This window comes from Limanda limanda, chromosome 3 (genome assembly GCF_963576545.1).
Source record: "Limanda limanda chromosome 3, fLimLim1.1, whole genome shotgun sequence".
Lineage (NCBI taxonomy): Eukaryota > Metazoa > Chordata > Actinopteri > Pleuronectiformes > Pleuronectidae > Limanda > Limanda limanda.
In genome coordinates, this window is record NC_083638.1 from 2,504,322 (window position 1) to 2,531,053 (window position 26,732).

The 26,732-nt window shown below is 43.2% G+C and overlaps 2 protein-coding genes across 3 annotated transcripts in view; one reads left to right on the top strand and one right to left on the bottom strand.

Moving 5' to 3' along the window:
* Positions 1-15,222, bottom strand: part of LOC132998076 (NACHT, LRR and PYD domains-containing protein 12-like) — a 66,618-nt gene extending 51,396 nt beyond the window's left edge. The window contains exons 1-3 of the mRNA XM_061067566.1: positions 15,095-15,222; positions 14,326-14,554; positions 325-328 (exon numbers count right to left, since the gene is read on the bottom strand). Coding sequence (XP_060923549.1) covers positions 325-328; positions 14,326-14,554; positions 15,095-15,222 — 361 coding nt within the window. The remainder of the gene's footprint in view (positions 1-324; positions 329-14,325; positions 14,555-15,094) is intronic.
* A 2,056-nt stretch (positions 15,223-17,278) lies between these two features.
* Positions 17,279-25,660, top strand: gpatch1 (G patch domain containing 1). Of its 2 annotated transcripts, XM_061068058.1 has the most exons (20): positions 17,279-17,356; positions 18,353-18,487; positions 18,903-18,988; positions 19,110-19,270; positions 19,887-19,984; positions 20,100-20,155; positions 20,379-20,624; positions 20,922-21,069; positions 21,672-21,751; positions 21,832-22,048; positions 22,554-22,922; positions 23,009-23,190; positions 23,288-23,415; positions 23,505-23,590; positions 23,863-24,005; positions 24,088-24,382; positions 24,515-24,592; positions 24,751-24,857; positions 24,944-25,074; positions 25,530-25,660. In XM_061068058.1, exons 1-20 carry the CDS (start codon positions 17,287-17,289, stop codon positions 25,561-25,563), a joined length of 2,850 nt encoding a protein of 949 aa, XP_060924041.1. In that variant the 5' UTR covers positions 17,279-17,286; the 3' UTR covers positions 25,564-25,660. The 2 variants fall into 2 exon arrangements, with proteins under 2 accessions (XP_060924041.1, XP_060924042.1); XM_061068059.1 differs by lacking the exons at positions 17,279-17,356; positions 18,353-18,487 and adding an exon at positions 18,572-18,598.
* Positions 25,661-26,732: the final 1,072 nt, after the last annotated feature.

Genomic DNA, 26,732 nt, shown 5'->3' on the forward strand with positions numbered 1-26,732 from the left:
GAAGTGGAATCCAACCAGACTGAACTCTGAGTCATCACTTCAACACTGACTCCAGGTACAGACCTGTTTTCATAACTTACAAACAATCCAAGCAAAGTACTGCACATAATGTATTAAATGATATAGTATGCAATACTTTTAATGTGGAAGAACTCCATACTGTACATTCATTGTCTTGGTAGTGTACAGTTTAATCCAAAACCATATTCAATTCCATAGTTGAATATCCACGGGAAATAAGGATACAAACTTTGTTCATAAGTAACACATCCTCTACAATAATACCAGACTTTTATGTTTCCTGTCATTTTATTAGGGACGGACGAGCCTGAAGGACGCAGCTGTGCTGACCGTGTTCTGTCTCTTATGGTTAAGAAGAAAAATAAAACACAGGTCATCTTTAGTTAAGGGAGGAAAACATGAAGTGTTGTGCAGATGAAGCTGGTGCAGGTCGTCCTCATGTTGACCAGCCTGACGCCGGCCACACACCGGACGCGTAAGCGTCGCGTAAGCGTCGCGTAGATCCCTAGCACGCTGGGGCCAGGCTGCACACCGGACAGGCTGAACTCCGCGGCGGTCATCCTGCGATTCCTCTCCGTGATCACACATACAGCTGATATTTGTCATTAACTGAAACGGTGTCCCAGCATTTGTCCTTTTTAATGTTGTCTTTAAACAACACGGCCGAGGATCGTACAGCTCACTGTACTACTTCTCCACTTCAATTATTAATTTAATGTCATCCATCTTCAAGAACTTCTCCGCTGTTTGCTCCGTTCAATGTCGGGTGTCGAGGGTAAATTACGTATTCTCCACTCAAGCCTATGTGGAGAGTACGTAGACACACACACACACACACACACACACACCTCTCTCTTTCTATCTTTATGACTGCTTGTGTGTCTGTATGGAGGGGCAGAGGGGGACATTTAATAATGTGATTGGTAAAATTGGTAAAATTAAAACTCCAGGACAACAGAAGGGGAATACAAACTATGGGATGCATATTTTATCATTTATATAATATAAAATATGTCCCCAATATCGTTTAAAATCATTTTTCACTGTGTTTCCCGGAGCGCTACGCTCGCGTCAAGCGCAAAAAATAGACTCGACGCCGAAACGATCGCTGCACGACGCGAGGCACTTTTGGTGCAGCGCTGCACTTCAGCGTCCGGTGTGGCCGGCACAAGGGATTAACGTGGGAGTGGATGGGAGTCAGCTGTTATTTAAGGCATGACGGTGCGCCTACGCGACGCTAACGCGACGCTTACGCGTCCGGTGTGAAGCCGGCGTGAAGCTGCTGATCTCCACCATGTTGCTGCTGAGGATATCGGGTGCTGCAGTGCTTCAGGTAGTGACAAGAAGAAACTCACTATAAAGGAACTTTGGTGAAATCTCAGGGCACAAGGTCAATGAGGGGAAATCAGAAGCAATGATGATCACAGGAGACCGGCCCCGACAGTTAGATGGAGAGACGGAATTCAGACGGACAAAAAAGGGCTTTAGGTTCTTTGGGGCCATTATGAGTCCTAACTCTTCATCATTATACTAAGCTGTTGTGCAGTAATGCTTTAAAAGTGATACCAAAAAATGGTGTGCCTTTCGGCATTCAATAAATTTGGTTATCAAAATAAAAACTGAAATATTAATATTTAAAATATTAATAATAAAGCATAACTTTAATTGGTTAAGGTTATCTCGGGGCACCACCCTTCAAAGGAAGGGAAAAGATATCCAATTTATTGATTAAGTCTCATAAAAGTACTAACTACAAATTTGGAACTCTTACTAACAATTAAATTAATAACTATATCAAATTTACCATCTAGATAGCAAGCTAAGTAGAAGGATATGGAGTTCTTGACAGTGTAGAGGTTGGCAAAATCCACTTATGCAACATCAATGAAAGAACATTTGTAAAAGAAAAACATTTATATGAATATAATAAAGTATAAAAACACAAATTACTATCAACGTACTAACTAAACAAAGATGTGTATGTGAGTATGTGTGTCTATGTAAATCAGGGTGCTCTCAAAATGGCGGCTGACCAAAAGTTCACACCTTCCTCAGCATGCTTTCAAAATGGTCACGGGCCACGCGAAAGTTATCGCCCCCCCCCACTCCTTCTGAAGTGGTTTAATGACCGGTAGAAGATTTAATTAGGTGAGGTGATATGCGTTAGTCTGTGTTGGTGCTAAGTAAGACAAAGAGTGTAGACTGAAATTTAAAGAAAGACCGTGAAGAGCTTTACAAACTAACCTTACTTTCGAATAACTTATAACCAAAATATCAAAACACATATCAAACTTATAAACACCACAAAGAATCAAATAAACTGTCTTGCTTAGCCTAGTATAATCATTAAGCCCGGTTGTGTTACTCTTCCTTTGAAAGGGGAAAGAGGTTTCAGTTCAGTTTGCAGTTCTGTGAAGTCTTCTGGCTGGTCATATGTTTTCTGCCTTCGCGGTTCTGTTGAGCTGAGCAGCTCAGATGCTGGTTGAATCTTACCTGCTGGACATCAAGTCGCTGCTCGGAGTTTGGTAGAGCTTGAGATGCGAGGAGGTTTCCTTAGTGAGATGAGCTGGAAGCTGCACCTCTGTGCTCCTCTCGTTGGATGCAAAGAGGAGATGCGAGCTGGATGAATCAGGTTTCTCCCCTCACCGATGCAGGAAGAGAGGCTGGCAGCCTCCTCCTTGGAAAGTTGGTGGAAAGAGATAGAGGAGGGGGAGACCTGGCCTTATATTGTGACCAGAGTGACCAATTGGAGCTGACCCTGGTGACTTCTTCACACCTCTGAGTGAAGTTGTCCGGAACAAAAGACATGCAGCATCCTGGGAGACGAAGTTCGGGAGGATTTCTCAAGAACAAAGAACATGCTGTTTTCAGGCTTTGATTACCATGTAGGCCGAAGAGAAGGCCTGTGGTTTCGCAAAAACCATGTCCCAACAAAGCTTATCTTGAGGAACTAATTTCTCAGATAAGAAATGACCTACAAAGATGGGGGATGCTCCTCCTATCTTCAGTGGGTAGAGTGGAGACCACCAGGATCAATGTATCACCAACGATGCTGTTTCTCTTTCGCTCGCTTCCTATCACCGTCCAAGTGTCGACATTCAAATTCCTGGACAGGCTTATTTCTGAATTCATATGTCAGAATAAAAGGTCCAGATTAAGACTGAAAGTCCTTCACTCAGACAAAGAGATGGGGGGGGGGGGCTTAGCATCGCCCCATTCTAGAAGCTAGTACTGGGCATCACAACTTTGAATATTGATCTCATGGATGAGGGTCGATCTGGAAACAAAATGGGAACATATAGAACAAAGCTCTGTCACTAATACATCAATTTCGTCCCTCCCCTTCGTGGAGGCAAAAGTACAGGAAAATTTAAGATTCTAAATGAGTGGGTAAAACATATCCTAAATGTTTGGGGCGAAGATGAGAAATTTTTGAATTTGCGGTTGTCGTTATCTAGGGCAACTTAAATAGCTTCTATTAGCGACTTTCTGCAAAACAGTGGTTTCTGTGGGGGGGCAAGGAAAGGTCAGACCACGATATACCAGCTACTTGAGGGAACGACTCTCAGGCCTTTCTCACAACTTCGGATCCAATATAGAATTTTGCCTAATGAGGTGCTCAGATATTTTCAAAATACGACATTATTTGACTACACATGGAATGAGATGGAACTAAAAGATTACAAACAGATTTTGAACAGTACTGGATTGATGTGGTGGAGAATGAGATATTTAACCACTGGTAATAGCTATGACAATAGGTCTAGCCCCCTCTGCTGGAGAGGATGTGGAATAACAGGAGAATTCTCACACATCTTTTGGGATTGACCGAAACTACGAGTATTCTGGAAGAAGGTAATGACTGAAATTGGAGAGATTTTAAAATGTTGAAAATATTACTTGAACTACAGGGGCTGGTTTTATGGAACATACCCTCAAGTGGGTTGGGAAATAACTAAATGTATATGTGCAGAGCCCTGGTGTTAATAACTCATACCATGATTATTATTATTTTATCTACATTTATGAATAAATGTTGATGATTGTTATCTTGTTGTCCGATGTTGTATAAACGCTGCACATGAAAGAAAGTTTTTCATGAAGTCATTGAACTGATTAGATCTGATGAGTCCAGACGTTTTCATCTTCTCAGTGAAGCAGAGCCGCAGGCTCCCGGCTCCAAACCAATTATCTATGTTTCTAAACGTCTTTCACCCACAGACTCACACCTCTTTACATCAGAGTCATTAGGTGAAGCAGGTTATTAAACAATGTACATGTCAAACTTCACTATTTGATAAATAACGTGATTAAATTAACTTTAAACAGAAAAACAACCTCAGCTTCTCATTGGGTGGAAATATTTCAGTTTCTTATTTCATCTGAAAAAGTTCTTCACCTCGTCATTTTCTTTTCTTCTTTATTTACATCGACTCTTAGAAATCACTGTTGACTTTATACTTCAATGTACTGAGCATCTTATTTACAGCCTGGTCTCATCAATCTGTGTTCGGATAACACAACTTTACACTTTCTGATTCCCTGCAGTGCTCATGGTTTTCACCTGATGTCTTTAGTTTTCACCACAACATGCTAACACGCTGCCGTCAGCAGGATCAGGGGGAAACTGTTTAAAATATAAGAAGCTTGTCTGAACTAAGCAGTTATTTATTTATAACAGCGACTGCTCACAGTTTCATGTCCCGACCAGTAAATATAATGTCACTTTTTTTTTATTCTTTAACTTTTTTTATTTAGTTTTCAATATGCATTTCCAGACAGTTACTTTGTTTGTCCATTTTTCAACTGTATATATTATTGGTATACATGATATTCAGATACAGTGTACAATGCATAGAAAGAACAACAAACATCAAATAGAGAAAAAGAGGGGGGATCAGAATAAATGATTGATTACGTATATAATTAATTAAATTTAAAAAATAAAGCCAGGGATGTAGAAAAAGTAATTGTCCCCTCCTGAATGTAGTATCATTGGTGCTATATATGCTTTTCAGAGAGGATGGTGTATAATGTGTGTGAATAGGGAGAGTTAACAGATAACCGTGCAGCCAGAGGCCTGAGCAACATAAATTATTAACTCTCATTGTATTAATAACGCTGAGACAGGACACGATCGTTTAGTAAAGATAGACTTTTGGAGCCTTAATGAATATGTGATTTGGTCCCTTTGGTAGATGTCCCATACTTTTTGCGTCCATATATTGTATGTTGGTGGGTCTGGTTTGAACCATTTGATGGTTATACACAACTAATTTTGAAAAGAGATAAAGAGCAGCCTTGTCTGCAGCCGCGTTCCTGTGTGAATCTTTGTGATCTATATCCATTAACTTTAACAGCTGCCTATGGTGATGAATATAATATTTGTATCCAATTTAAAAAGTTTTAGTGTTTGGAATAAATATTGCTATGATACCCGGTCAAATGCTTTTTGAGCATCTAGGGACAAAATCATTGATTCTGATTTCTCTTCTTTTTGATGGGATATAATGTTTAATAAGCGTCGTAAGTTATCACCATAGTATCTTCCAGTGATGAATCCCATCTGATCCAGGTGGATAATTTCAGTGATTATATGATTGACTTTTCTTGCTAAGATTGCTTTTAGAATGAGCAGATCCCAGATCAGCAGTGATATCGGTCTATAGGATCGGCACTCTGTGGGGTCTTTACCTTCTTTATGAATAACCACTATAGCGGCCTCTTTGAAATACGGTGCCATAGTTTTAGATTTTAATGCATGGTGGTATGCTTTTAGCAACAGTGGTGAAAACATATCCTTAAAGGTTTTATAAAAATTCATGAATATATCCGTCTGGTCCTGGGCTTTTATTATTTTTGAGCATTGAGATAATTTGCTTGATCTCCCATTCCTCAATAGACTCATCTAATTCCTTAGATGCTGGTTCTGTCAGTTCAGATAATTTTATAGGGTTTGGAACTCTGTAGGTTTGGCATCAGCAGAGCAGGTATCTGTATTTTGTATAAAAATTCGTAAAACTCAGCAAAGGATTCTGCTATTTTACCTGGTTTTGTAACAAACGTTTCTTTTGATTTTATTTTTTTTCTTTTCTGATTTTACGTCCCTCAATTTTATGCAATTGTAGGCTGTTGAGTTCTCTCCAGGTTGCGTTTAGGTCATTGAGGAGACTGGCCCACGCTGATTCTCTCTGTTTAGCCTCTTTTCCTCTTCTCCTAGCACATGTACATGAAATAATACGGCCTCCGATGTATTCTTTGGCGCAGTCCCACAATATAAGAGGTGTCATTTCAATATTTATGACTTTGACTTTTGTGAGTCAAAGGACACAGCATCATCAGATCCAGTGATGATGCTGTGTCACATCCACAGGAACACACAGGGAGGACGGTGGTCTGGACACTGTGTGACAGCTGATCTCAGAGCAGCTCACCTCCTCTGATTCCTCTGGAGCTCTGTCTCCACTCTGCCTCCCAGCAACAAGGCCCAGTCAGAGCCGCTCTACACACAAGCTGTGTAGAGCTTCAGCCTCTGGATCCTCAGGACACAGCTCAGCCTCCGTCCACACACACTGTCCTCTTCACAGTCAGCTCCACTAAGATCACTCCCACCACCATCTGTTGAGAGAAGAAGACATCAGTGTTTCCAGAGACTCACTTCATCAGCTGTGAGTCAGTGATGCAGCTCATCCAGTAGAAAGAGCAGCAGGGACTTCAGTCCTGTTCAGAGGTGGAGCAGCTTCCTCTCTGCTTCATGTTCACGTGTTGGAATGAACACGCTAAGAGCTCAGTGTGTGTCCTCTGCATGTCAAAGTGCAGAGTGGACACCTGAGAGGTGGATTTACTGCTGTTACAGGTGAAGACATGTTTCACTGTGTGAGCGCGTGCACACAAAAGGGGCGGGGTTAACTGTGTATGACCAATCACAGACATGGACAGTTTGACTGACAGCAGAGTCTCATATTTCACAACCAGGATCAAACTGTTCAATAATAAAAATCTGAGGAGAACAAGAACATGATCCACAATAAAAGAAACTCAATTACAGCTGCTAAATGCAGGAAGAACAGCTGGTAACACATATGTGATCGTGTCAATGTGGAAGTTACAGCGCCCCCTGGTGGCATTTGGTAAAAATACGTTATGTGACCACGATATAATAACGTGTGTGAACGAGATAAATAACTCGAGGCCACAAGATCTGAATCTGTTGTTTACTAAAAAGATGAGTGGAAGAGAAGAAGAATCGAGATGAGAAACGTTTGAATCGCAGGATGTGACACACACTGTCTCTGAGGACACACACTGTCTTAATGACTCTGAGGACACACACTGTGGTGGAAACCTCTGACATCACTATTCTATAAAGACACATGGACCTGTCTCCAGGAAGCTGCCTGAGTGCATCTGGTGTTTTGGGGACAGGATGAGTCTGGAGAGATTGAGATGTTCTGTGTGAGTTAGAGATCAACTGAACCAACCAGACGTTGATTTAAACTTCCCTTATCCGTCCCTTTAAGGAGAGTGTGCACCACACAACAGTGTAGAGTCACTGTGGTCAGTGGGCGGAGCTTTTATACTGGTTGATCTCCAACTTAACCTGGTGTGCCACATCCCTGCCGATCACTATGGACTGACTCCGCCTACAGGAGCCTGAAACACAAACACAACCCCACAGCAGACAACTCCAGGGTTGTCACATTACCCCCCATAAGAACAGGATCCTTATAGATGGAGTGCAAAGGTCCATCCCTCTATTGAAGTATCATATGCAACAAATATACACTACATTATAACAACTATGACAATTTATAACAATGTTAAATTGCTAACCGGTGTGTTAGAGTACCTAATCCCCCGTTCACAGACTCCCAATCAGCAACTTAGTACCTAGGCAACAGCTTTTTAAGATAGATGCAGCACAACAGTATAGGGCCAACAAATTTGGCCTGAAAAGGAGAGGTAACCACAGGTAACAGAGCTAGTCCCTGATCACCTGGACTAACGATACGCGTCTGTTCGCCTATCATATAATCGTTTCATTTTTTTTTTTTTTTTTGTGTCACCTCCAACTTGCCCGTCTAACCGCCGCAAAAAGACGTCGCTTGAAACCGTTCACATAATCCTACAGGTTGACGGGGGGGTCAGGTACCTCCCAGTCCTCCTGTAGGAGTAGAGGTTGCATGTTTCACATGAAGTTGTTTCAACACTTCCCCAAACAGCTGTGATGTGAAGTTTGTACCCCGGCCTGTTTGTATTATCTTAGGAATGCCGAAAACAGACACAAACTGACTCAACACCTTCACCACAGATTTTGCTGTAATGTTTCGCAAAGGATAGGCAGCAGGGTATCGGGTGGATTGACACATCACCGTCAGCATGTACAAACTCCCATTCTCAGACTTTGGCAAAGGACCTACACAGTGTATCAGCTAACGCTCATATGGGGAGGACACTGCAGGAATAGGTGACAGCAGAACAAGCTTGATAGTTTGGTTCGGTTTACCTGTTAACTGGCAAGTGTGACACGTTTTGATGTACACTGAAATAACCCTTTTTAACCCAGGCCAATAAAATAGCGAAGCACTCGTTTTTACGTCTTTTGAGCTCCCAGGTGACCTGCAACATCATCATGGGCAGTTTGCAACACACCTGCTCTTAGAGGGCTAGGTATTACAATTTTAAATATTTCCTCACCAGAAAACCCTTCCCCTTGAGGCACCCATTTTCTTATCAACCTGTGGGCTGAACTGGACATTTCCCTGGATGGGCCAAGCTGAGAGAGAAGCTCTGATAGTGAAGGATCCTCTTGCTGCTGGTTTATGAAGTCACAACGAGAGACAGACAAAGGAACAATAGGCAGCAACACAAAATCGTCAGAAATACGTTTTTTTTCTCTTACCAGTCTGTGCTCGGGTTACTGCACAGGCTGGAAATACCTCTGGGTCAACCGGTTCCCTCACTCCCATGCCCATTCCTTTAACCAGTAAACAACTCCCTGTGTCAGTTTCAGAAGAAAATGGAAGAACCGACTCAACAACAAAGGACTCTAAAGCACCCGTGTCCCTCAGTATCCTAACCGGAACTTGTGTGTCATTCCCCAGCAGAGACACATAACCCTCATGTAGATAAGGTGCATAACCCAGATCACATTATCCTGCATTTAGTTTTGGGTTAGTATGGAATTTACAGCTGCCATTGCCTTTCTCTCTGTCAATCTGGTGGGCACGAGCCACAAGGGCCGAGGTTCCCGGCTATTTTGGGGAACCTTGTTCTGTGACCTGAGGGCAGGACACTTGTTCTTCCACCGAGACAATAATTACCGGTTCCGCTTTGATCCCCTTTGTCCCTCCAGCCATACGAGAACTTTAACCCTGGACCCTCGCCTCTCATTTTAACCTGACGACCACTAGATAGATCTTTTTTTGACATTTGCAATACCTCTCCCCTGACTATCTGCCCAATCAATGCTAACTACCTTCTCTGGACCCTAGTCTTCATGCATTTCATGACAGGTGTTTTAAACACAAAACCAATGACCAGTTAAAGCCCCAGCTATGCTGTTACTCACCAGACAGACATGGATGTGTACCCAAGACACAAAGTCAAATCATGTTTATAAACAAAAATAACAAACAAAAATAACAAACCAACAGGCCCCCCAAGAGAGATACTGTTGCTTATTCCTACCAGGAAAGGTAACTCCCTTATGCCTCAGACCAGGAACAAACTGTTTTAATAACTCAGCCTCTGTGTGTTACATCCCTCTAATTAGTGCCTGATAGTGAAGGCAATTAGTACCACCGATGTAAGCTCAAAGTTCTACATTCACACTCTAAAGTTATCACACACCCTGTACACAGGCAACCATTACACTATTCCAGGGGAACCGTAACCTACTAGAGGCCTATAACTTCCTCGGTACAGAAAAGAGTGAGAAACAAACCTGGATCTGGATCTCGGATGAGCCCCCGCTTGTTACACATTTGCTCTTGTTGTGCAACAAGAAACAAGGAAGGCCACAAAAAAACCACCACATGTCCATGTGTGACAACTCCAGGGTTGTCACAAAGGGAACGAGTTTCGTTGGACTGAAAAAACTAAACCTGAAGTTAACCTGATAACCACAAATCCTGCTTGGTAGCACAGACCCTGCATATGTGATACTGACTGTGTTTACTAAAACACTGATGAATGCAGCGTGGACTGACTCCAACCATCTACTGACCTCAGAGTCTCCAGTCGACAGCCTGAACTCTGCTTTAGATCAGCCAGCTCCTTCACTCCTGAGTCCTGCAGGTTATTTCTTCTCAGATCCAGTTCTCTCAGATGAGAGGGGTTTGACTTCAGAGCTGAAGCCAGAGAAGAACAGCTGATCTCTGACAGACTGCAGTCCATCAACCTGAATAAAGTGTAAAACTTAACTGTAAATTAAACTGAGTTCATGGGTGAAAATAACAGATACATATTCATGTCAGCACAGACTCAGGGAAGATAAATATGAAACCAGACATGTTGGACTAATAACGAGTCCTGATTCAGTAAAAATAGATTATTTGGACCTATTATTATTTGGTCTCTGTCCTGCAGATCGGTTTAGGAAATCCAGAACTAAAGTCAGGGTTTTAACAAGTAGCTGAGTATTTAAAAATGTCACAGATTAATTAATGAATGGATTCAAGTTAAGTATGAAGAGGAATTATGTTAAATTAGAATTAAATGAGATAAATTGGGTATAAATGCTGTATTATAGATATGAGATCTACAAAAGTCAGTCAGAGAACTGACCACAGAACCTCCAGTAGACAGGATGGACTCTGTAGAAAACCACACAGCTCCTTCACTCCTGAGTCCTGCAGCCTGTTTTCAGTCAGATCCAGTTCTCTCAGATGAGAGGGGTTTGACCTCAGAGCTGAAGCCAGAGAAGAACAGCTGATATCTGACAGACCACAGCCCCTCAACCTGAATAAAGAAATATTAATATTAGAATGTGTTCTCCTGCTGTTGTGGATCGTCATCATGTCAACACAGACTCTCAACATGCTGCTGACCTCAGTCCAGTCTGTGACCTGAAGATAAATATCAGATCAGACATGTTGGACCATTGTTTCATTCATCAGCTTCTTCTCTGTGTGTTGGTCACTGAGCAGGTTTGTGTAATTAAACACTGTTTAAAGTAGTGATGGCTCCTGATGTCACTTCCTGTTTGTTTCTATACTTATCAACTGTCCAACGTGTTTCAACAAGAATGTGTCTTATTTTGAAAACCTGAGGAAGACGAGTGTTCTGCCTCAGTCCACATGTTATTTACTGACACTTTCTCAGTGATCAGGAGCAGGTGAATGCAGGTGAATGGAGTTGATGAGGTGGACGTGACTGACAGGCTGGGTGAGGGACAGATGACTGAGGGACAGTGAGTAGAGCAGAACTGAGACAATTCAAATAAATAATGACCAAATGAGAAAGAAAGTCTGAAAAGTGAAACAGGATTTATGGACCTCAGAGTTCTCAGTCGACAGTTTGGACTCTCCAGTCCAGAACACAGCAGCTTCACTCCTGATTCCTGCAGCTCGTTTCCTATTAGATCCATTTCTCTCAGATGTGAGGGGTCTGACTTCAGAGCTGAGGCCACGACTTCACACTGAGTCTCTGAGAGTTCACAACCACCCAGTCTGTAATTAAAGAAAATATCTGTTAGAATTAAATAAGAAACACAACACTAATACAAAACGTGATCATGTGACCCTCACCCTGGTAAATCTCCTCTTTGCCTCATGAACATGTTAAAAACTCCTCAAGAGAATCCTTTCAGATTTGGTTCTATCGTTCATTCAGACTGATAGATGAATTCATTAGATTCATAAAGGTTGTGGTTATTTTAAGAACTAAAACTTCAGGTGAAGGAGTGTGAATGTGTGTTATTTTATTTAGTTGCCTAGTCAACATGTCGTCCTGGTTCAAGTCCACATTGTTCAGTTCTCATGTTGCTATGAACTCTCAGTAAAGGAGAATCAAACCCTTGGCTACATGAGCATCAGACAACTGAGAATCTGTGACACACAACCAGTGAGTCCCAGTGTAATAAAGTATATTATTGATGGACTCCCCTTTCTGAGGACCTCAGGCCTTCAGTCAATCAAACCATTAAGTCAACCAGTTACATTAAGCACTTAGAAATTAAATGAATTTAATTAATGATCTATATTTATATATATTGAATCATTAAGGCTTTTTAAGGGCCCCACTCACCGAGCCTTCCTGCAGTTCCTCACAGCTGGGATCAGTCTCAGTCGACCCTGGTATGATGTGTTGAACTTCTTCAGGTCCAAATCATCCAGAACCTCCTCTGACATCTGCAGCATGTAGGCCAGAGCTGAGCAGTGGATCTCAGAGAGTTTCTCCTTTGATTTGTTCTTCAACGTCAGGAACTGTTGCATCTGCTGATGAACTGAGTGGTCGTTCATCTCAGTCAGACAGTGGAAGATGTTGATGCTTCTGTCAGGAGAAATGTCATCACTCTTCATCTCCTTCAGGTTGTTGATGACTCTCTGGATGATCTCTGGATTGTTCTCTGTCCAACCAAGCAACCATCCTAAGACTCTCTGGATGATATTTGGATTGTTCTCTGTCCGACCCAGCAGGCCTCCTAAGACTCTCTGGTTGGACTCCAGACTGAGGCCGTGAAGGAAGCGAACAAACAGGTCCAGATGACCATTTGTACTGGTGAGGGATTTCTTCATGGTTCTCTTCAGGAGGTCATCCAGAGATAAGGTACCCCATCTGTTCCCATATGTTCCTAAGAAGCGGTTGAGTTCTTCTGTGTTCCTCTTGGTGTAACAGTGTAACATGTAGACTGCAGCCAGAAACTCCTGAACGCTCAGATGAACAAAGCAATAGATTGATTTCTGGAAGATCACACACTCTCTTCTGAAGATCTCAGTACAAACTCCTGAGTACACCGAGGCCTCTGTGACATTAAGACCACACCGCTCCAGGTCTTCTTGGTAGAACATGATGTTTCCTTCCTCCAGATGTTTAAGTGCCAGCCTCCCCAGCTTCAGGAGAACGTCCCTGTCAGCCTCCGTCAGCTGCTGTGGACTCGTCTCATGTCCCTCACCGTACTTCTTGTTCTTCCTCTTTGTCTGAACCAGCAGGAAGTGTGAGTACAGGTCAGTCAGGGTCTTGGGCAGCTCTCCTCTCTGGTCTGTGGTCAACATGTGCTTCAGAACTGTAGCACTGATCCAGCAGAAGACTGGGATTTGACACATGATGTGGAGGCTCCTGGACGTCTTGATGTGTGAGATGATTCTGCTGCACAGCTCTTCATCACAGAATCTCCTCCTGAAGTACTCCTCCTTCTGGGCGTCACTGAAGCCTCGTACTTCTGTGACCCTGTCGAAACATGCAGGAGGGATCTGATTGGCCGCCGCAGGTCTGGAGGTTATCCAGACGAGAGCCGAGGGAAGCAGATTCCCCCGGATGAGGTTTGTCAACAGCACGTTGACTGATGACCTCTGTGTGACCTCAGACACAAGCTCCCTGTGGTTGAAGTCCAGAGAAGGTCTGCTTTCATCCAGGCCGTCAAAGATGAACAAAGGTTTACAGACAGCGAGCGTCTCTGCCGTGAGCTTCTGTAACGCTGGATGGAAAACACGGAGCAGCGTGAGGAGACTGTGCTGCTGGTCCTTCACCAGGTTCAGCTCCCTGAACGAAAGCACAGTCAGCAGACCCACATCCTGGTTTTCTAAACCCTCTGCCCAGTCCAGAGTGAACTTCTGCACCAAGAAGGTTTTTCCAACGCCAGCGACGCCGTTGGTCAGGACGACTCTGATGCTGCTCTGCTGGTCAGTGGAGGCTTTAAAGATGTCGTGGCACCTGATGGGAGTGTCGTGGAGGATCTTCATCTTGGAAGCCGTCTCAAGCTGCCTCACCTCATGTTGAGTATTAACCTCTTCACTCTGTCCCTCTGTGATGTAGAGCTCAGTGTAGATCCTGTTGAGGAGGGTTCTACTTCCTGTTTCATCACTTCCTTCAGTCACATGTTCACATCTCCTCCTCACACTGAGCTTATGTTCATCTAAAACCTCCTGCAGACCACGATCTGCTGAAAGACAAGAAACAATGTCAGAGACAGAATCTGAGAATCTGCTGATTGTTTTCATCAGATACAGAAAAACGACAGAAATTAAAAGCTTTTAAACTTTGTGCTTTTCTAACGATGTTAAATGTTGATGCTGTATGAAGGAACCAAATAAAACCACATGTGCTGATGTCAGAAGTGAAGACATCAGCAGACACATGTACAGTGCTGCTCTGACCGGCTGTCTGACCTCCAGCTCCTCTTCTGGATCTTTTTCCACACTGGGGACAGGAGGAGTCTCCTGAAGAACCAGACTGGTCCCAGTATGAGGTGATGCACTGTCTGCAGAACCAGTGTCCACAGCTGGTGGAGACTGGATCCTTCAGGACGTCCTGACACGAAGCACAGCAGGACGACTGCTCCTCCTCAGAAACATGACTCCTCTTCCTCTCCCTGTGAAGACATTTCCTGATAACTCACATGTCACAGTCACAGGTTGTCATTACTTCTGCCAAGAAGGTTTTGTTATCACCCAGTATGTTTACGTGTTGTTTATGAGTTTGGAATTTGGTGAAGATCCAAATCAAAATGAGTCTCTAGTGGATTTTAAAGTGGTTTCATAAGGAGCATGTTGGTTCTTGTTGGAGGTTTGAGCTCTTTGAGTGATTCTGAGAGATTAGTCACCAACTTCAATGAAGCTGTGTCGTAATGCAGGGGCCACATTAGAGGAAACTAGATCCTCTTCAGAGCAGGTCACAGTAGAAACAGTCTCTTACTTTGTGTTTGAGGGTCCAGGTTCATTACTAAAGGTCAGAGGAAGTTCTTTGGACATGTCACTCTTCAGAGACAGACTGGACCCTGGAGACTCTGCTCTCAGTCTGTGGTCCTGACTTCTGCAAACACAAACATGTTTTTATTCAGAACACATCATTCACCGGTTCATTCTCTGAGGATTCAGTTTGGAGGTTCACATGTTTGTAGCAGGTCTCTTACTTTGTGTATGAGGGTCCAGGTTCATTACTGAAGACTAGAGGAAGTTCTTTGGACAGGTCACTCTTCAGAGACACACAGCTGAACCCTGGAGACTCTGCTCTGTCCTCTTCCTCCTCATAACCACTCATCTTCAGTCTGAGAGGAAAAACACTGTGAGCTCAAACACACACAATGAAGCCAGGAACATAAACTCAGTGTTTCTTCAAATATAACAGAGTCAACCCTCCTTCACTGTTTCCCTGTTGTCACTGTAACCTAAAACAGTTGTAGGTGTAATGTGTTGGACTCTGCCGATCACAGCGTTCAGTCAAACTGTTGATTGACTGACAGAAGTTCATCTTAAATCTTCCTCTCTCTAAAGTCCACGTGTAGAAAACTGACCCAGAGTCTGTGACAGTGAAATAATATGAAAGAATAATATAAATGTTGCTGATTACTCACCAGTCTCAGACTTCACGTTTCCTCCGTCTGCTCGTGACAGTTAAAACAAAGTCTGAACACTTTCACATTCACTGGCTGTTCCTCTTCTCTGCATTTACTGGAAAACTTGTGACTCTCTCTGTGTGTGTCTGTATACGTGTGTGTCACGTCCCAGTTTGTGTCGCCGTTTAAACATGTGTCTCATGAACTGTAGAGAATCAAACCAACACAAAGTGAACGTCCTGTCCTGATAACTTGTGATCCGTGTTCCTTTTAAAGTGTAAAGTGAGCGCAGGTCCGAGGAGGAAACAGACTCGGACACAGACTGGACCTTTAATGTCCGTCTGTCCTGAAGCAGCGATGTTAGAATCCTTCTGCGGTGGAAACCTCTGACACTGTGAACGCGTTGGAAAACATTAGTCATTGAGTTCAGTCTCCACATCGTGATATGTGTGATGTATTTCAGGTTGATAATGTGTTGAAAACCATATTAAACTCACTGATGTGTGGCAATTGATGTTTAGAGACAACTTTAGTTCATGTTTATAAGTAAAATGAATACATTTATTTTGTGTTGACCAAAGCGTGGTGCCCACTGAGAGTAACTGTCCAATCAGCGCAAAGTTTCTCACTAACATCAGAGTCTCAATTAACTCAGGGTCATAGCGCCACCTAGTGATTTGCATGAAACAAGAAGTTGTTGCAGTTTCGCTTGGACCACTTTTTTTTTTAACAAATATGTTTATTGAGCTTTTTATTTATTGACATAACAACAATAAAAAAACACTCAGTACAACATTGGTCTACACAGTCTATACATACTTACAACTCACATTCACCCAATCAGTGCAATGACAACAAGATAAAGAGCCTAAGGCTAGCCGAGGACAACATTCGAGAGCACTGAAGCCACTGTAGAGCTGGAAAAGTTAAGATATGGAGTCCAAATGTTCATAAACTGTCCCTTTGAAGAGTGAAGCAGACAGGTCAGGTACTCAAGGGGAAAACATTCCACAATTATCTTGTGCCAGTTCGATTCAGTGGGGGGTTTGTCGCTTATCCAAGACAAAAAGATATTCTTCCTTGCTGCATATGTGAGAATATTATACAGTCTGGCAGCGTTGGCATCCACAGTAGTATCCTGACTGGTGTAACCCAGGATTATGGAAAGAGGATCCATGTGCAACACCACACCAAATATTTTTTTCTAAATCTTGCAAAACACCCATCCAATATGCTTGTATTTTAGGACATGACCAGATACAATGAGTATAGGTGCCCATTGAGATTTTACATTTTAAACATGCAGGTGAGAGTTGAGAGTTCATTTCATGTCTTTTGTTAGGAGAGATTTGTAAAACGGTGCACAATCTTAAATTGCAGCAATCTGGCATGGTTACACACAGATATTTTCTTTTTTTTAGTCCATATCTTTGTCCACTTATCCCCATCAATCCCCTTCACCTTGCCATTTCTGCATAACATCCTGTACATTTATCACATCAGTCTGGCTTAAGACCGCTTGGTCCACTTTTAACCGTTGCTGTATCAGTTTTGTATTTGTCTCTGTGTTTGTTTCCCTGTGAACATTAAAAAACATGTTGATTTTAAATCAGTAAAGTTTAAAGACTTTTTTACATTTTGAGTGAACTGATCCTTTAATGTTCTTAAATGTCGCCACCACAAGGTGTCGCTGTGGCACCCGAATATCTTTGATTAACGCTTCGCGGGGAGGTTTGTCCCTGTGCAGTTGCCGTAGTTGTACCAGAAACATGGCGTCGGACAGTGACGGCGACGAGGACTTCGTGAGTTTCGGGACTCCGCTGGAGCCTCTGGAGGAAGGTACGCGGGTTCGATCCCCTCGGTGGTCCGCCCGCCTGCACCCACACACCGCCCAGAGGTTTCATGAGAAAATAAAACCGCGTCACTAAAAGACGATGCTAAGCTAACTAGCAAGGGGCTAACTGTTAGCTTAGCTCCTGGTTCGTAAACCAGACTTCATTGATGATTCTGTCAGTTTAATGTTCCTCTTCGTGTCTGTTTGATTCAGAACCAGCTGAAATCTACACTTATTAATATATAATGAATCTTCAGGTCCGGGGGTGCGTTCGGCTTCAGAGGATATGAAAAGACTTCAGGTTTTAAATCTGCCTCCTGACAATGAAAACCTGTTAATATTTATATTTTCACTGACTAAGGTCACATCGTGTTTATGTGTTAATAAAATCACAAGATTTACAAATGATGAGAAATCAGGGTGGTGATAAAAACACAAGAGTTAACCAGTTATTACCAGTTTCATGATTTTAATGATGATGACATTAAACATGAATATAATATAAGTAACTTTATTATAACACTGTAAATTCTTTCTTTTTTATATTGATCAAGAAATATATTGAATTTACGATGACAATGATTGAGGACAAGCAGCAAATATACAGATTAATATTTAAAAAAATCAGAAAACTGAATTAATAAAAAATCATTAAAGATAAATGATCTGTTCATGTTCTTGTTGATTAATAACTTTATCATTAGGTAGATTCCACTTTATTAAATTGCACATTCTGCTGCTAATATTCATGAAGTTCTACTCCAGTAGATTCAATATATTTTAACTTTCTGTAGTTTGCTTTAATTTTTGGAGAAATTGTGCTTTCTTGATTCTCGTTGTTCTGGGTTTGTTCCCTCGGGGTTGATGCACTTATTGTGAGTCGCTTTGGATAAACGCTTCAGCTAAATGAAATGTAATATTATAATATTAAGGCTGAATATTTATATGAGTGTGGTGTTGTGTGTGTGGAATCTGAACGTGTGTCCGTGTGTGTGTCGCAGACGAGCCGACGAAGAAGCCCGTCCCGCTCCACGAGCAGACGGTGAAAGATGAGAAGGGACGATACCAGAGGTTCCACGGAGCGTTCACCGGGGGGTTCTCAGCTGGTTACTTCAACTCGGTCGGCTCGAAGGAAGGTGAGCGAGCAAAGAGCCGACGCTTGTGTCCAGGATGTGAATCAGTGTCCACATAACGCTCAGTGTGTTTTCAAACACAAACTCTGGAAATATGCATAAAATTGTGACCAGGTATTTTCTGGAGTTCATCTTTTTTGCCTCTTCCAGTTCTTCTTTCTGTGAATCAGTTGTTGTTGAAAACAGAAACACAGATGTTTGTTTTAAATTCACAGATATTCAGTTCAGCCAAACGATCAAAATCAGAAAACGAGAGAAACTCAAATAAATAAGATGTTTGTAGAATTAATTGTTTAATATATTTCTGTTGTGATCATTTACTTTGTCAGTAGAGTCTTGAAGTTTGTTTGATATTGTGTTTAAAATGTCAGTGTCGGTTCAAACCTGTAAGTGAGAATGTTGTGTTGTTGTTCTTCAGGCTGGAGCCCGTCAACCTTTGTGTCGTCACGGCAACAGAAAGTTGAGAAACAACATGTCAGGCCGGAGGACTTCATGGACGAGGAGGTGAAACCACTCAGAGAACCGAACTTTCATTGATTTTATTCTTTAAAACAGATTCAAACATGATCGACAGCAAATGAGTGAATACAAGTTGACGATTGTTTTTGTTGTGGTTGTGCGTCAGGACTTCAGCGAACACGGCATCGCTCCGGCTCAGATCACCACCAGTCAGGAGTTCTCCTCCAGCCACAGGGACAAGGCCAGAGAGAAGGCCCGAGCCGTCAACGCCCAGGCGGCGCTGATCCCTGGAGACACGCTGCTGGAGGAGCTGATCGCACCGGCCAGGTCCGACCTCCGCACCAGAGTCATGTGACCTTTGTTCACGTCTAGGGTTGCAAAATACCGGGAATATTCAAAGTTGGAAACTTTCCATGGGAATTAACGGGAATTAACAGGGAATATATGGGAATTAACAGGAATATACGGGAATTAACGGGAAAGGTTGTGGGTAATTTATACTAACTGTATTTACCTTGTCATATACAGACATAAATATAAACATTTTGTTTTGTCATAGGCTGATTTGAGCCCTGAGGAAACTTTGGGCACTTGACTATATGCTTCTGCATCGTTGTGTCATTCTTAACATAGGTCTTTGCACAGTATTTGCAAATGTACACAGCCTTTCCTTCTACATTGGATGGGGTGAAATGTCTCCACACATGAGAGAGTGCACGTGGCATTGTTCTGTAGAATAAGATGAGGAAGAAGTTTGTAAAAAAACACTAATGCAATGCCAGAGATATAAATAGTGAGTCAAACAATTGGAATCGTCTGTAAACATATTTTACAATTGATGGATAAATGAATGGAAATAGTCTAGATGAACAGATGAACAATCCTCAATCAGCATGCTAATATATTTTCCCAGTAATATCATGGAAACTTACCTGTCTCCCAGGTTGTCCATCGGGGTGGAGCTGCTGAGGAAGATGGGATGGAAGGAGGGTCAGGGCGTCGGGCCTCGTGTGAAGAGGAAAGCTCGACGCCAGCAGACGGGTTCGTACCAACGCTCACAGCTGCTCGGAAAGTCCTTCTCCCTCTTAATGTCCTGGGGTTTAGTTTCAAGGTAAAGTTTAAATGAAAGCAGCTTGTCTTCTTCTCCTGACTGAAGGTGGCGCCAGACCGTACGGCTGTGTGCTGCCCCCTGCTGGTTCAGAGGAGTCAGAGGTGGGTGAACAGCTCGTCCGACAGTTTGTCCGACGACTTGTTAAAAACTGTCTCCATCATGAAATCATTCTTCTTTCTGCTTTAACGACACCTGACCGGAGGATTAGCACCACCTGCTGTTTATCTCTCGAACTAACTAACATCGCCGAACAGAAACAAGCAAGTTAAGATCACACACCACCTTGTCCTACATTCTAAAACTGGAATGTTCTCTGCCCGACAGGACGGCGACGATGACGACTTTGCTCCAGAGAACGTGACCTTTGCCCCGAAGGACGTGACCCCGGTGGACTTCACCCCCAGGCTGGGAGTTCAGGGTCTGGGGTACCGTGGCCTGGACCCGGGTCGGGCGCTGCTGGGCCGCGGCGCCCCTGAACACATCAACCTGTTCAAACCTCATTCTGAGACCAGGAGTCGACTGTTCGGAGGCGCACAGCAAAGCTCCCGCCGGGGGGGCGTGGCTGGACAGGTGGGACCTTTCACCTCAGTTTCAATGTCTGCATGTTGAATATGTCGTGAACATTAGTGTTTGCAACTCTTCCTGAAGCACTTAATCCATTCATTTGTCTCTAAAACGTTTTTATTGTGAAATATATTCAACACTTTACCACTGTATGGTACTGGTATTTATTTCAGGTCAGAGGAAAACCTTACCCTCTCTCTCTCTCTCTCTCTCTCTCTCTCTTGCCCGGGCATCAAGGCTTTCATTTCAAAGATATCAATTGTTCTCTATGTCTTCATGTTACTGTTGACCTTTGACCCGCAGGCGTTTGGCGTTGGGGCCCTGGAGGACGACGATGAAGACGTGTACCACAGAGACTCCATGTCCAGGTACGACAGGGAGCTGGGAGGGGAGGAGCCGGGGGACGGACTGTACGGCTGGACGGCTCCACAGCAGTACACCAAGAAGAGAGGTAACGCACCTGGAGGGTTTGTGCCACAACAAGAATTGTATTAATTATGATTCTTATCTTTGTTTATAGAGAACTTTTCAAAATCCAGATCACAAAGTGCTTCACACAGAAGCAATGAAACAGTAAAAGTTAACCCTCTGAAAAACTGTCGGGTTTAAATTGATCTAAAATAAAAAACCATAATATTTAGAACATTGATTTTAAGTCTCGTCTTCTACCTCATCACGTCTTACACTCATGATGACATCATTACGTTGAGTAAAGTGCAGTGTGGATTCTGTGTGGTGGCAAGAAAGTAGCAGGGAAATATCTTAAAACCAAAATAATAATTTATGGAGGATTAAGAAATGTTTTGTTTATGTTTCTACATTTTGAAATTGTTTGGATCAATATGTTTGTAATTCAAAAAAAGAGGAGCTGCAGCAATGAAAAGTGATGTTATCTGAACATTCGAGCATGAAACATGATCAACCTGAATATGAGCAGAACGTGTCTCCTCATCTCCTCATCTCCTCATCTTCTCATCTCCTCATCTTCTCATCTTCTCATCTCCTCATCTCCTTATCTCCTTATCTCCTTTCCTCCTTTCCTTTCATTCCTAGATAAAAACAAAGATGCGTCGTACCTTGGGAAGATCCTGGAAGGATTCACTTTGGCTCAGAAAACAGTCGAGGACAAAACAGTGAGTGGCGTCGATCTGTCATCTGTCTTTAAAAAAATAATAATTTAAATTAAAAACCTATCATCTCCGTCCCTGTGCAGATCTTCGCTCCCCCCGATCTGCCCCGTGACTACAGACCGGTCCATCGCTTCCATCCGTCCGTCCCCATCGCTCGTCTCACTGGGGTCAGTCCTGCGCTGGCCGAGGCTCTGAGGACGTCCAGGGGCCACATGGTGAAAGAGGAGCCCCAGGAAGGAGGACGGCACCAGATGGACTCCAGCCACAGGGGGGCGCTGCTGGGAGAGGATGCTCTGCAAGGTAGGAGAATATTCAGCCGTCATCAGAGCTGTTAACGTCCCGAGCGACAGCAGAGTCCGTCTGAGCCAAGTCCTGATAATCTGTTTTCTGCTTTTAATGTCGTCGTCTGTAACATGAAAGAAAACCAACGTCACAGTTTTACTGGTTTAAGATGTGAAATAAAAACCTCTGAGCTGAGGAATATATTCAGGAAATAAGATTTTTCTCTTTACATTGAAAATATTAAATTAAAACACGTTAATTATTTAATTTGATCAAATTAGCAAAACTCAAAGTTACAGTAGTTCATTCATATATGGTATTAATATTATTATTCAATTGTCAAATAAGCAATAAACAGAACATTTTTCTGTCCATCGACAACTTGTTCTGATGAATCTGAATAACGACCTCAGGTTCTTTTGTTCCAGGTTTGGTGAAGATGATATAAAATAGGTTTTTAAATCTTTTGTGTATTTTGAATGATTTAACGTTGATGACATGTTTGTTCTTCTTCATGAATCAGGTCCCAGTTCAGTGATGGAGCTGCTGAGGCCTGAAGACAGACAGCGGCTCCTCAACCTCCGAAACTCCTCCTCCACGCCCTCCGCCAACGCCACCGCCGGCAGCTCCCATCGTGCCTTCAGCTCAGGTGGGTCACTGCTGGGGTCACTGCTGGGGTCACTGCTGGGGTCACTGCCGGGGTCACTGCCGGGGGTTTCAGCTCAGAGCAGTGCAGCCACCTGCTCCCCCGGCCTCCAGCAGCAGCAGGAGGCTCTGGCGTCGTGGCGAGGCGTCCAGTCGTCATCACAGACCTTCCGACCGTTTGACAACAACCCGAGCAAACAGGCGCGGTACGAGCTGTACCTGAACTCCCTCAGGCAGGGAGACAAAGGTAGGAGCACCTGTCCCACATCTCCCATCATGCACTGCAGGCAGCCTAACCCTGGAATGAAAGGTTAAACTTGTTTTGTGTCTCAGACGCTCTGGAGCAGAGCGTGGACTCGGGTATGACCGAGTGGGAGCGCAGCCGGGAGAAGGAGGAGTTTGTCCGATCGTCCATCTTGTACCGACCCACGTCCTCGTCGCTCTCGTCCCGCTTCACCAGAGCCACAGACAAGGAGAGCGACAGCAACACGGTGGAGGTCAGCCGGGACCAGGAGGTACGACCACGAGCTCCAGAAACTCTCTTTAAACATGTGTTACAGTGTTGATAAACAGATATTAATAATTAATAAACATGTGTTTCTGGGTCGTCAGAGCGACGTGGACGACAAGCAAGCTGCTGTCAAGATGAAGATGTTTGGAAAACTGACCCGGGAAACGTTCGAGTGGCACCCGGACAAGCTGCTCTGCAAGAGGTTCAACGTCCCCGACCCGTACCCCGGGTAGGACACGAGGCTCCTCCTCCTGAAAACTGTGATGTCATTTCCTCCACAGCTCCTGAATGAGCCTCTGTCTGTGATTGGTCCCGCAGGTCTAGCATCTTGGGTCTGCCGAAGGTCAAGAGAGACAAGTTCTCGGTCTTCAACTTCCTGACTGTGACGGAGAGCAGAGAGACAGGTAGCTTCACTTCCCTGCAGGTGTCTGCAGACAGGGGGCGCTCTGTCAGTCCCTCAACATGTTATTAAAGATCAGAGCGTTTCCTCATTTCAATATTCTGTCGACTTAAAAGTAAAAAAAAACTACGCCAGTGACCCCTAGTGGCCAGATGCATAATGTTTTATTGTTTAATCTCGTAGTTTCATCCATGTTCAATTCCTTGTTATCTCTCCAACATTTTGACGCTGTTATTCTCATTATTCTCTCTGTGTGATGTCACTTCCTCCCCGCAGCTCCTCCAAAGTCTCCCGAGACGAAGAAGAAGTCGAGGTGGGATGATTCAAAGCAGAAGAAGAAGATTAAGGAAGAAGAAGAAGAGGAAGAGCCGCAAACCCAACCTGCTCACAGCAACGACCGGACTGGAGACACCACGGAGGTAGTTTCCTGTCCCGTCCGAGACGCTGGGGTTTGTCCTCCATCAACAAACCTGTAAACGCACCTGTTCTCTCTTCAAACAGCCGGAGGATCAGCAGAGCTCAGACAAGAAGAAGAAGGACCGTGAGGAGGAAGAGGAGGAGGAAGAGGAGGAGAGCAGACCTCCTATGGATCTGTTTAAGGCCATTTTCGCCGGCTCGTCTGATGAGAAGTCGTCTTCATCAGAGGAGGAGGAGGAGGAGGAGGAGGACACGAAGGAGGAAGAGGGGAAAATCAGCACACAGCCTCTGAACCTCTTCAACATCTCAAATGTCAAGACCTCCGTCACGTCCTCCTCCACCTCCGTTACCTCGGCAACCACCTCCACCAGCCAGACAGGTAACCTCAGGTTCTTCTTCTCAAGTCCTGACAGGTTCTGTACGTGAGAACAACATGTGTGTTTGCTCTGGACAACTAGTGAACGTGATTCTGTGACGTTATTGTGTAACTCAGGTTTCTCCTCTGTTCTAGTGAAAGCTGTGGTTCTGAGTCAGAGCTCGTCTCAGGAGGAGTTTGGTCCGAAGCTGCCTCCGCGTTCAGCTGCTCTCAGTGAGTCTCAGAAAAAAAGAGAGAAAAGTCTCCGAAAACATGAATATAAATGATTTTAATGTAACATGGTTCAGTTTTTCCTTTGTGTCGACAGTGGGTTAAATGTTCGTTAATGTTTGTGGAGACTTCAGCCGAGTAACTTGTTGTTTCCTGTTCAGTCAGAGGAGGCGCCACCTCGATCCGCTCCCCCAGAGAAGAAGAGAAACCTCGGAGGACGAGCAAAGAGAAGAAACACAAGAACAAGAAGCCGCACAAAGACAAGAAGGTGGAAAATGAGAAAAGGACAAACGGCAAAGATGAAGATTGAAGACGGAAGATTCTTAACTCACAGTTTGAAACTTTGCTTTTCAGAAGAAGAAACACAAGAAGCACAAACACAAAGCGAAGCAGAAGAAGAGTAAGAAGGAGGAGTCAGAGAGCAGCTGGGAGGACAAAGACCAGGACGGTGACGGACAGGTGTCGACAGAGGAGCTGCTGAAAAGGTCAGAGGTCAAACAGCATCACTCAGAGCGATCCAATGACATGACTCATGATTTATATTTATTCATCAAAGAAATGTTTCAACAATAAAGTTGAGGTTTAACAAATTAAATTCACGTGAAGCTGTAAACACGAGTCTACAAGAAAACAGCTAATGTACAAACATGTACATCTTCCAGCAATATACATCTGATTATATATATATATATATATTATTTCTTATTGATTATTGTTGTGCTGCAATGTTCTCAAACACTTTACTTAAGACAACCTCTGCATAACTTTATGAAATTAAAGTGTGTATCTGTGGAGTTGTTGTTTAATACATATAATGATATTTATGTTCCAGTCATTTAGTTTCACACACACACATATATAGATAGATATTATTTGACTGTATTTCCTTTGATGTGTGTTTGTGTAGTGTGTATTCATGTGTGTGTCTGTGTGGTTACAGACTGAAGAGCGTCCAGTCACATCAGACGAGGTGAAGAAGAACGTTTGTCCTCTGTGAGGACGACCAGCTCCTGTCCCCGTTTGCAGTCACTTCATTTTATTCCTATTTTAAATAATAAAAAGTATCATTTAGTGCTGATGTATTTTGGTTTTACTCTTTTGTTGTTGCATCGAGAACGTAGGGATGGAGGAGAGAAAGGAAGAAGGTAAAGAAGAAGGGAATCAGTGAGAGAATTAGAGAGGGAGAGGAATCACATTCTGTTTCACTACATTTTATCAGAAATGCGTCAAATTCTCTGATGTCACAGAGCTCACTGGAGCTGCATGAAGACACGCCCCCTACCCTGCCTCTGATTGGCTATAAGGCTTTAGTGTCAGGTATAGAGTGATGATTGGACCAGGTGAGGGTAAGGATTTCAAGATGAGCCAATCAGAGGAAGGATGGGAAAAAAAAACGCAAATAAATTTAACTTGTGTATATTAAAAACTAAACTGTATTTAAATACTGAGCTTTTCGTTTAATATTCATTCATTTTAAAAAACTATAATCAGTGTTTCAGAGGCAGAAGTAGCTGCTAAATATGCAAATCATTTTTTTTCTACAGGATGTGGAAAATGTATTTTCTATTTGAACAGGTAACGAAACTCACAGAATACAAAAAGGTTTATATGGAGTTAAAACAATTTAAACTAATAAATACTTATTGTTTGAGGATAAAAATCTTTTATATATTTCATATAGTTTGACTGATGCAATGATTTGAGGAAAAAAACAATATTGACCTTCCACAATTAAAAAACAGTGGGGGGGATGTTAATGCTATAGAGACAGAACTTAAATAAAGTCTCATGAACAGTTTTCTACAGTTACTGATGAACCGTTTATCTGCTTATGAGTATTCATCATGTAGTGTGACTCGTATCAGCAGCAGCAGGTTGTCAGGTCCGACTCGTTCAAACAGGAACATGTGGGGAACATCCAGGCGAGGGGCGGAGCCTGTAGAGCAGCAGGAGGCGGGACATGACGTATAAACTCTGCTGTGGACAGATCAGTGTTGTTGTTTACAGCTCCTCCACACGGCGTCAGCCTCATCACCAGAAGATCTGGAATCTCCTCGTGTCTCCAAGTGGACGTCTTCATCTTCAACGTGTCCGGCTCCTCTTCTTCATCCTGAGATCTTTGTGTTCTTCCAGTTTCACGTGT

Excerpts from the sequence above, each read along its gene's own strand:
- gpatch1 (XM_061068058.1), top strand. The coding sequence starts at position 17,287 with ATGGCGTCGGACAGTGACGGCGACGAGGACTTCGTGAGTTTCGGGACT. Across the intron at positions 18,488-18,902 it reads CTCGGTCGGCTCGAAGGAAG|GCTGGAGCCCGTCAACCTTT; the intron begins GTGAGCGAGCAA and ends GTTGTTCTTCAG. Across the intron at positions 19,985-20,099 it reads AGCTCGACGCCAGCAGACGG|GTGGCGCCAGACCGTACGGC; the intron begins GTTCGTACCAAC and ends TCCTGACTGAAG.